Raw genomic sequence first — 10,025 nt, 5'->3', positions numbered from 1 at the left:
CAAGAGAAAACACACGTGTAGAACGTACCCCTGAAGATTGGGTATTTCTCTAAATTAACAGTTGCATTCAGCATCAACAGATGACAAAGCAGTGACTATCCTTGATGCCTGTCTAAATGGAAGTAGAGAGTCTTAGCCTGTTGTTACAGACCCAGGCTCTCACATCCACTTGGTAACACACCTGCTGCACCACAGAGCAAAAAAGCCCTCTGGGGAACAGCTGAAACCAAGAGACACACACACCTTTACGACATCTACAGCTACAAGTACCAGTTTACAGTTTATTGCAGAGTCTGGTACAGACTTTTGTTTCTTCAAGGCATTGCGCTGCTGGTATTTTCTCGCTGCCAGCCTTACCCAAGGCAGACTCCTGGCTGACCTTACGCCAGCCCTTACTCATCTGGCTCCGTCTGCTGCCAGAAGGCTTCAGGCTGCTCAAATCCTGGAACAAAGCCGCTGGCTTAACATTTTTTGCTTTAGGAATAACCCAGTTTTCACTAGAGGCAGATACCTGAAATGGAGAACGGCAGGCTGGTACCACGGGCTGTACCTGTCCTAGCTAGTGACGGGGCACCAGGTCCTTCAGAAGGCTGGAGAGCAATCCAGATGCAGCGGCTGGCTATTCTCTGCTCATCTGGAAGTTCACAGCACTACAAAGCATCCCAGGTGATAGATCTTTCCTTCTTATGCACTGACAACAGCAACAGATCAGTGAAAGAATGCTCTAAGGTGCGCTATATATATGATTTCTAAGTGCTCCAAGAAAAGGCTTTATCTGAGGAAGGACAGCCATCTTAAATGTAGCCATGTTCTTTGCCAGTAAACAGCTGCAGTTGCCAAAACCAATTCCTTAGTCTTCCCACTGCTGGCTGATAAAAACCCCGCAAGACAGACCCTGCACCTACATCCAAAAAAGAAGGACTGTTATTTGGTGACTTCTTCCCTTTGGCTCAATTGATAAAATAACCAGCACTGCAAGCAAAGCAGGGCAGATATCATTAAACACTGAAAGATGCCTGTCTAGTCCATTAGGAAACCTGACAAGAAATTCCACATACACAAGAAGAACTAGATTTAAGAGTTACAGCAGCTTCTTTCCCAGAAAAGACTTTGGTATAGCAGCCTTATAAATCTGAAAATTTCAGCCTAACTCCATAGTTATGCGTAATGTGCACTGCACCAAAATACACAAGCAGCAGTCCTCTAAGTAGCACTCTGCTGTAAGAACCTAAAATTTGTTCTCTGTAACCTTTGTATCAAAATAATGTCAAAAGTTAACAACCTGCTAAAATAGATGGGAACACTCTGTGGCTTCAGGTCTTGTTTCCTGTTACTGCAGGTGCAGACTCATGAAAACAACCCCTTACCTTCTCATGTTTGAAACTGGATTTCCACAGCCATAACTTCTATTTTTGAACAAGATTCTGTTACTATATACTTAACTGTATGGCAGCAACACCAGCAGGTCCTGTTGCGTTTGCCATTCTACTGGCATACACCGAGCTGCACTCCCCTGCACTTCTCTTGCCAGTGGTGGATCCTGCTGTAGCCACAGAACTGAGAAGAGATCCAGATAAAAAGTGATATACTTCATCTGTGACTATTCATTTCTTAACCCACAGCAGATGAGCCTAAGGCACCTGCAGCTCGGTACTAATGACCAAGTGAGGAAGCACAAAGGTTACTGCCTAGTCGATTTTTCCTTACATCACCTGGAATAGCATCCTACAAGGCTTAACTGCAAACTTGGTTGCACTGAGTTGTAACATCTGAAGACGAAATCTCTTCCGTCTAAAAGGAATGGAAAGAGACGGATGGCAGAGAAATGGAAGAAGTCTGAGTGCTATCGACCCAACTGACATCCTATGAATGGTAAGCAATAAAAATTTATTGAGAAATAGAAAAGCTCTTTCTTACCCTTATCACTGCCCCCCAAATGGTTAATGCCACAGAAAAATGCAAAATTCCCTTAAACCACATATTTAAAAATCTTGCAATTTTATTTGCATATAAAGGCCGCTAGATATAATATCACAATAAATTTAAAGAAACAACTGCTTTTCTAAATTCCATTAACAAGGTAACATAAAACAGAACAAAGCTCAATAGCATTTACAGTGGTAGAACAGAAATAACTATCTGCAACAATATTTTGTGCTAGCGAGATTGCATTTACACACAGTGCAAAATAAGAAAAAGGAAATAAAGAGACAAGAAGAATATTTAAATATAAAGGACAACTAAGCCTTATTTTAGTTAGGCTTGATTGTATCCATTTGAGTCTATACATGCCTGAACTACGACAAAGATTTAACTCGGGCTCTTGAAGGCCTTGAGCACTTGGAAAATGTGTCACATCCTTCATAATTTAGATGTGCTGTACAGCATAATTTTGCAGATGCTATACTGGCAATATTAAATCCTAGCTTAGTTATAATGCACAAAAAATACATATATATATAAATTCATATTTAAAAGGAGTCCGCATTTACATTTTTTTTTTACTGCATGAAATACCTGCTCTTTGCAGCTTTCACTCCCAGTCTTTTAAAGCTAAAATAATTTAAAAACAAACAATAAAAGGTAGATATCACATACAGGCTGTGGCTATCTATATCAGTCTTTAACGTATAAAGCAGGTAGAGACAAACAGCTGAGAAGTCTATTTTCCCCTTGCTGCATTCTACTGTTAATAGCAACAAGTCACATATCAAGAGGTAAATGGACCCCAAAATATTGTTTGTGCTACTAAAAAAAATTGGTATAAATGGAGATGAAAAGCTAACATTTAGACCTAGGGAAAAAGAAGACACTTAAAAAACCCCGACAATAACATAAGTTGTGCAAATTTGGGTGTTTTTAAATGCTGCCTATTTTTAGCTTATAATATAATATTAAAATAAGGTCTCTCACTTATTAAAAGAAAGCTTGGCTGTCCTTTTGAGAACACTATAACAATTTACAATGGCAAATTTATTGAAAAAAAACAAAATTCATTTTACAAATTCACAATGCTTCATCAATTTCAAATGAACGCTGCATTTCCAAAAAGCACAACCTCTAACTTCTCGTTTCTTTTGTACCAGCAATTTACAAAAAAAAAAAAACAAACCCAAAAACAACAAAATAAACCCTAAAACCCCAAACCCCACCCGAAAACAAAAACCCCACAGTTTCCCCAAATTCTCACTCACCCACCCTCAATTTAGAAATAAACATGGAACAGAATGTAAGTTTTATAATTAGAAAATGGCAGTTTATAGACCTTCCCCAGTTCCAAATGTGCAGTAGTGCTTCATGATCCTTGAGGGGTTGGAAGGTCAAATATAATTGGAGGGTTGGTTGGTTGAAAGCTGACTGTACACGTTGAAGCATTGATGTACGTTGTGTAACCGTCTGTCATGATGCCGTAACCTGTAGGGAGAACGTGTCACACTTACTGTAACACAAACAAACGATACGGCCCGTGGGCAGCTGCACTGAAAGCTTGTTGTGGGATCAATGCTTTGGAATAAAATTAAATTAATCCCTTCAAAATGATACAAGCTCTTGAAAGCTGCCGCAAAGGTTTGATTGAAAAAATGCAATGTACTGTATTTGAAATAAGAACCAATGCTTTTGTTTTTATGTACAAACTTTTTTCACCCATGGAAAATCCTCTGTTACAACTGCATGAGACGAACTCACACAGACACCGTTTCTAATTACTTAATCAGCGAGCTGTAGTTTGCATGCCTGTAATGTCTGTCATATGAAAAAAACCAAACAGGAGCAAAAGGTTTAGAAGCAACTTTGGTTTTGCCTACAAAACCCCCTCTCTGGGTAACAAACACAACCTGGTAAGCCTTCCCCATGCTAGCCCTTATCATCCAGTTCCTCATCACAGGACTGCCAAGCTGGTGTTCACGCTGGCTTGTGAAACCTCGGAAACTCATTACCACGTTAAGAATATACATGCATACATACATACTTTATATTTGTATATTTTTTAATATATCTGTATGTTATCTATCAGTGCAAATCATGACTAAGGAAAGGAATCTCCTGCTATAAAGACAAGAGAGCACTGGAAGTCAGCTGAGGTGAAGGTTACATAGATGACTGCTTTTCATTACGAAGGGATCTTGATAACTAGTTCCCAAATAAAAAAGCAAGAAGTGGTGAATATTTATCACAGGTTTTTCAGCACGCCAAGGACTTGACTTCTCAGTAATGCTATGGCATCAGTTTCAGGATGCTGAAGACTGTTCTCAGCCATCTAAACATCTGGCCAGCAATGCTTGTGTTCAGAGTGCATCTGAGGAACCTGCTGGCCTCTATCTTCTCTCCCACTTGCCACACAGTAATTTTGGGCAAGTGGTGCAAACTATAGTGACTCATGAATTGAGTCACACCTCAGCCTTTATGAGGTTCCTTTGTGAGGAAATGAATGATAACAAAAGTACGGAGAAGGCAGAAGCTCTCCCTCTTACAGATATTCTCTCAAGGATAAGGAGACAGGGGCTCCACTTCCACCAGTGCAAAAGGTGAGAGAAAGCTTTGCCATTGTTTTCAGCTGACATCCAAAAGAAGCTAACAAAGAAGCTAGAAAAAAAATGGGAAGACTTTGGCACCAAATGTACTTTTAAAAAAATTTTTTTTAAAAAATCGGTGTTTCATGGAAGAAGAGAACTTCCCATCGCAAACCCACAGGGGAAAAATCTTTTTCTTTTAAACCATTATGATACAGTACAGATCACTGCTGTCTGAAAGCTAAGATACGTACAGCTACCCACAGTGTCTATCAGGAAGAATAATCACTTCAGAATTGCTGCACTGTCCGCCTGTATTACTTTATTTATTTAGACTGGCAATTTTGATTTAGATCATCTCATGGTGGGAAAAACCTTGCTTGTGGTTGTTCTTGCTTATCAACCAGGAAAAAAACCTGCATCACCAAAATGTGTGTATAGCCTTCGTTGATTTAATGGAATGTGGTGCGCGTTCATCTCAGCCAGAGTTGGATGAGAATTAATTGCACTGTAAGATAAAGCTCTTAATACTTGGCTATTTCTTTCTGTACTGAAAAAAAGCAGTTCTTATGTCTTCTGCATAAGTACTAAACAGGATTTTAACTTTTTTGTTAGTATGCTTGTAAGAATTAATTTGAATGTTCACTTTTAATACGTGCTGCCACCTTTCCTATGAGATTTAAAGGTAAGGTGCTGCACATGGTTCCCTGGTGCTTTCTCACGATGATGATCTTGTACATTAAAATACTTTCCTCTCCCATTACTTAACACTATTACAACTAAAAGTTTCATCATCCAATGTGCCTACAAAGGCTGTAGACAATATACATGTTTTAGCTAGAAGTCTTGCTGTATTCACTTATTCTTAATGTGGAAGGATTAATATTTATACAAAATATCCAATCTTTTCCTGGGTGCATTAAAAGACTGCTATTCAAGCCACTATACTTAAGGTCATGTCAGTATTTCCCTTATAAACTCTTTATTTACAGATACCAGGCATGAAACTCATTATATGAAGTCACAAGGGCTTCAGAAAAACCAACACCACTAGTTGAGAAAGCTGTCCTTTTTTTATTTTTCTTTTATGAAGTCCTCCCAATCTTTAAGCCTATGGAGAACCTAATTAGAGTCAATGGTGAAACCTCCAGGGGGGACAATATAAAGCATTTAATGTGTAATTTGGAGTTCTAGGGTCACAAAGTCTTACACTCTCAGGCAGAACTCCTAGTGCTTTCTCTCAGCCACATGAAAGCTACAAAATTGTATTAAATATTTTAGTATCTCCAAAATGTATTTAATCTCTCAGTCTCTTCCACTGCCACAAACTGAGCTTATTGTTTCTGAAGCTTCACACTCTGCCTGATCTGGTACTGACAGTGGGGAAGTATCTCTTCTAAAATATGAGACTGCTAGAAGGTAACATAACCAGTACAAACTGTATTACAGGACACTTTTAGAAATGTATGCAAAGTGAGTTCTGGCAATCTCTCCTCCTCAAGTCTGAGTCAAGATGCCCTCCTTTCTGCTTTTCCTTACACGCTGAGGGAGCTGAGCTGAGCCAGTAAGTTGTCTTCGATTTTCTCTTTTTTCTAGCACCTTTCTTGGCTCCTGTGCTTGGAATAATGGGGATAATTTTTATTTTGGCTTGAGAGTGTGGGGAATCTCATCTGTTTCTCTAACCAAGTTTGTCAAAATTTAAATTGCTTTCAAATAACCTGTATAGAACAACCTTTGCACAGTGAAAGATGTAGGTGGCTAAATGTAGCACATGTTCCTGAAACAGTCTGGTTTAATTCTGGCATAAATTTACGAAGTGCTGTGCAGGCAATTCCTCCCCACAATTCCCTACCTACTTTAGTCCAATATGGCTTTATCCATCCTTTGCAATGCACCATCGAAAGGCGCTTTTTTGACATCGGAGAGGGGAGTAGTGCTGCTCCTTACCTTCATGAATCCCACCGAAGACATGGAGTTTGGGCCTTACTCGCCTCTGCACCGTGTTCAACAGTTCCACACAACCCACTCTCTGCAGCTCCTTTGGAACCCAGTCTCGAAAACCTGAAGGCAAAATGCAATCAATACTATTAATTTTCTCTATTCAGGTAAGGTTTCACGTAGTCTTTCAGGAAGTCATAATTCACGGAAGGTTTATTACATTATCTGTAGTCGTAACCTCTCCATTAAAGCACACAATGGCTTTTAAGAAATGTTCACTGTCACTTTGTCTTTCTTAAGATTTCCTCCCTCCATCTGCATTAATATTCTTCTGGATGTGACTTGTTTTTTTAAACTATCGGTTTAAACTCATCTTCCACCTTGAAACCCTGGGACATTTATTCCCGGCACTGCTGCAGATTTTTCTTCCCTTTCCCCTGGCTCTTACAGCAGTCAGCTTCCCAAGCCAGCTGCGTGGTTACTCCAGAAATGAAACACCTCAGGAATTTCAGCTGATCTACGACCTGATACCTCTGCCGCCCCAAAGATTTAAAATACAGACTCCCACAACTTGCTGAGGACCACGGTCTGCAAATGTCAGGTTACTTCTGAGTCCCCGGTCACCAACAACCAGCAACGGAGCAAACCAGCTTCCAACAAGCTAGTGCAAATTGACTACGTTGCTGCTCGGTCCTATGGTTAATATGGAAAAATGCACAAAACCTGACATCCGTTATGACAGAAGTCTGCGGCCTGGACTAGCACTGATAGGGATCAGCAGGGCAAGGTGAGTGAGGAGTAAAAGGGAAATCAGGAGCCACGTCCAACTGCAGCACCGTTCCACGGACTTTAAAGTAATTACACCCTGTGCCAAGTTTATCCCAGGTAGTAAAAACATGTTGTGACATGAACGTGACTGAATTTTGGAGAGAACAAAGAGTCCAGTTACACCTCTACCTCCCTTAATATTTATGTAATTTAAAAAGCGGCGTTTTGTCAATATTAACGTGCAGGCTGAGACCTAAACCCCCTCCTTTTAGGCACAGTATTAGCACCTAATCTGTCTCTCTAGTTAAGATACAGTGCCAACCTTTTGAAATTGAACTTAATTATCTCCATCAAACCCAAAATTTAAGTATGCTTATTGAATTAAAGCACTCCTTAGTGTCTGCAGCATCATATTATTTCTAAAGAACCTTATTCAGAGCAGATAGATTAGCAACCCATCTAAAATAGCACCCATGAAACACTATAAACATGCTTGTGGGGTTTTTTCCTTCTTTGGGAAAATAAACAGATTAAAAGAGTGCTATTCAAAGCGTTGGTTTTCAATATCTGGTGCACTCCATGTCAGTGGATGGTGTATCACTACTTTATCAAAGCAGCACGCTCATAGCTCTAGTAAGATTAAAGAGAATTTGCAGATTGTCTTATAACATTCTCTAAGTAGTATTAAAAGAGTAACCAGGATATAAAAGGAGCCATAAGTACATTACTGGTCAAAAACTTTCTGTACATTTTTTTCCACCCTTAGCTCTGCTTAGATTGCGGACTCTTAACTTAATTGGATACAAAACATCAGTATTAATTCCTGGCTCCATGGTCACTGAGATGCTCTATGAGAGCACCAAGCCAGCCTGGTAGCACCCAAATGCTGTTTTACCATGGCACCTTCCAATTCAGAGAAGTTTCTTTTATATTCACTATCATCTCAGAAGTCAGTGACTTCACAAAATCATGTGATGATCTGACACACTGGATTTCAAGAGCTTATTAAACCCCTGACAAAATCACAGTCTACTAACGAAACAGTAATGAAGAAGAGACTGGCACGCTTTCTTACCCTGCTAAGCCGTTTTTATAAAAGGCAGATGCTCAGTTGTTGTAAAACTAACTGAAATATTTAAAATATGATCCTAGACTGCTTGCCACATGTCTTACAGAAAAGCAGTAAATAATATGCGATACTGTCTTGTGGGATACAGGATAGGGAGAAAATAGTGGGAATTTTCAAAAGGGTTTAGTGTGGGCTTTAATGACTTCAGATATGCCAAAACTGAGTACTCTCGCCTCTGCTGAATGAACATCTTAGCATCTTTTTGAGACCATCAGAACTTAGTTTAGAACTTAGAATTAAAACAGGGGGACCAGTGAATTACTCACCTTTACAAGGCATCCAAAATTTAACTAAATGAAAAACTTCAACTACTTAATGAAAAAACAAATTATGCATTCGCAGACTTGTGCTCACCTGTCATTAGTTCAAGTAAGGAACAAGTATCTCAGAGCATAATTTCATTCCTTCACAAATTTGCTATAAGTCAATTAATATCTTTAAAACGACTGTAACATTTTTTAAGTTTACAAGGACATTATCAAGGAGAGTATGTGACTACATACTCCAGAACTCAACTGTGTAGCCTAAAACCTTAAGGAAACATCACTGTAGTGAGAAAAGGTTTTAAAAGTTTTAGTCAATCTCTGAAAAATCATATAGGATTGGAAACTGTTTGTCAGATTCTTAAATAAAATGTCAAACCATAATGGCTATGGAGTCAGATATTTGATCTTCCCTAGCTTAAGTTTAACAAAAATTTAGGTTTTATTAAGAAAACACCTGGAAGCTCAACAGATCTGCTAAGCCTAATCATCACTTTACACTTCTTCCAAAAAGGCTTTTTTAATCCCTAGTTTTGAGTTAGGGTGCGATTACAGTACAGCTTACAGCATTATTCATTTTGCTTATTTTGAAAGTAAAATTCTTGTGCAAAGAATCACATACAGCTTTTGTTTCACTTACCAAGGGGAGGTCCATGTGTCATTAGTATATCAATTCCCTCAGGAATAAGGTTCCACTTGTCTAGCAAAGACTGACCTCTGGGTAGGTTAAAGCCCCATCCATTAAACCACGGTGTCCTTTGGGGGAAAATAAGATGAACTGCATCAGCATAATATCAAAATCTCTTCCCTTCTCCAGTTTTTCTGAATTAAAACAATTTCTGTGCTTCAGAAATTACTTGCAGACAGCCTTTTTGAAGGGGATGCCTCAAAAACAAACTGGTTCAAATCCATACATACACTAATCTATACGCTTGAATTTAGATTAATATCCTATGCTCTTTTTGTGTTTCAAAAGTATTCAGCCCTGGGGACGTTTACTCAACTAGAAAAAGTTAAAATAACAGACTCTAAATCTAAAGCTTTTTTCCAAAGTTTGGGGATGTTCAAACATAAGAACTCCTTCCTTATGTTTGTTGCTTCCAAAACAAGCAAAAAATCCCAGAATTTTTTTGGAGGCAAGAGACGACTTCTCCCAGCACAAGGCAGCTTGTGGGTAACAGCTCAACAGGAAGGCTGTACGATGCTCCAGTGGTGATAAGCACTGTCTGTACCATGGTATTTCACTAGACTCAAACTTGCCCCTTTTAAAAAGCACTTTTAACATCAGTACATTGTCACGCAACTTGGCTTTGAAGTCCTGAGCCTCCTAGAGGCCTTGATCACACAATGTTTAGCATCACAACGACTTTTTACAGAGATCTTATAATTCAAAATTCATTTAGGACTTCTTAAAGG

At 39.1% G+C, this 10,025-nt stretch overlaps 1 protein-coding gene across 2 annotated transcripts in view; it reads right to left on the bottom strand.

The window, feature by feature from the left end:
- Nucleotides 1-1,981: 1,981 nt before the first annotated feature.
- MPPED2 (metallophosphoesterase domain containing 2) overlaps nt 1,982-10,025 on the bottom strand; it is a 107,958-nt gene continuing 99,914 nt past the window's right edge. For both annotated transcript variants that reach the window (XM_075755295.1, XM_075755296.1), the window contains exons 5-7: nt 9,250-9,365; nt 6,459-6,572; nt 1,982-3,414 (exon numbers count right to left, since the gene is read on the bottom strand). In XM_075755295.1, the coding sequence (XP_075611410.1) occupies nt 3,296-3,414; nt 6,459-6,572; nt 9,250-9,365 (349 nt within the window). In that variant the 3' untranslated portion in view covers nt 1,982-3,295. The remainder of the gene's footprint in view (nt 3,415-6,458; nt 6,573-9,249; nt 9,366-10,025) is intronic.

Source organism: Balearica regulorum, chromosome 5, assembly GCF_011004875.1.
Source record: "Balearica regulorum gibbericeps isolate bBalReg1 chromosome 5, bBalReg1.pri, whole genome shotgun sequence".
Classification (NCBI taxonomy): domain Eukaryota; kingdom Metazoa; phylum Chordata; class Aves; order Gruiformes; family Gruidae; genus Balearica; species Balearica regulorum.
This window is presented reverse-complemented; position numbering and strand designations above follow the sequence as displayed.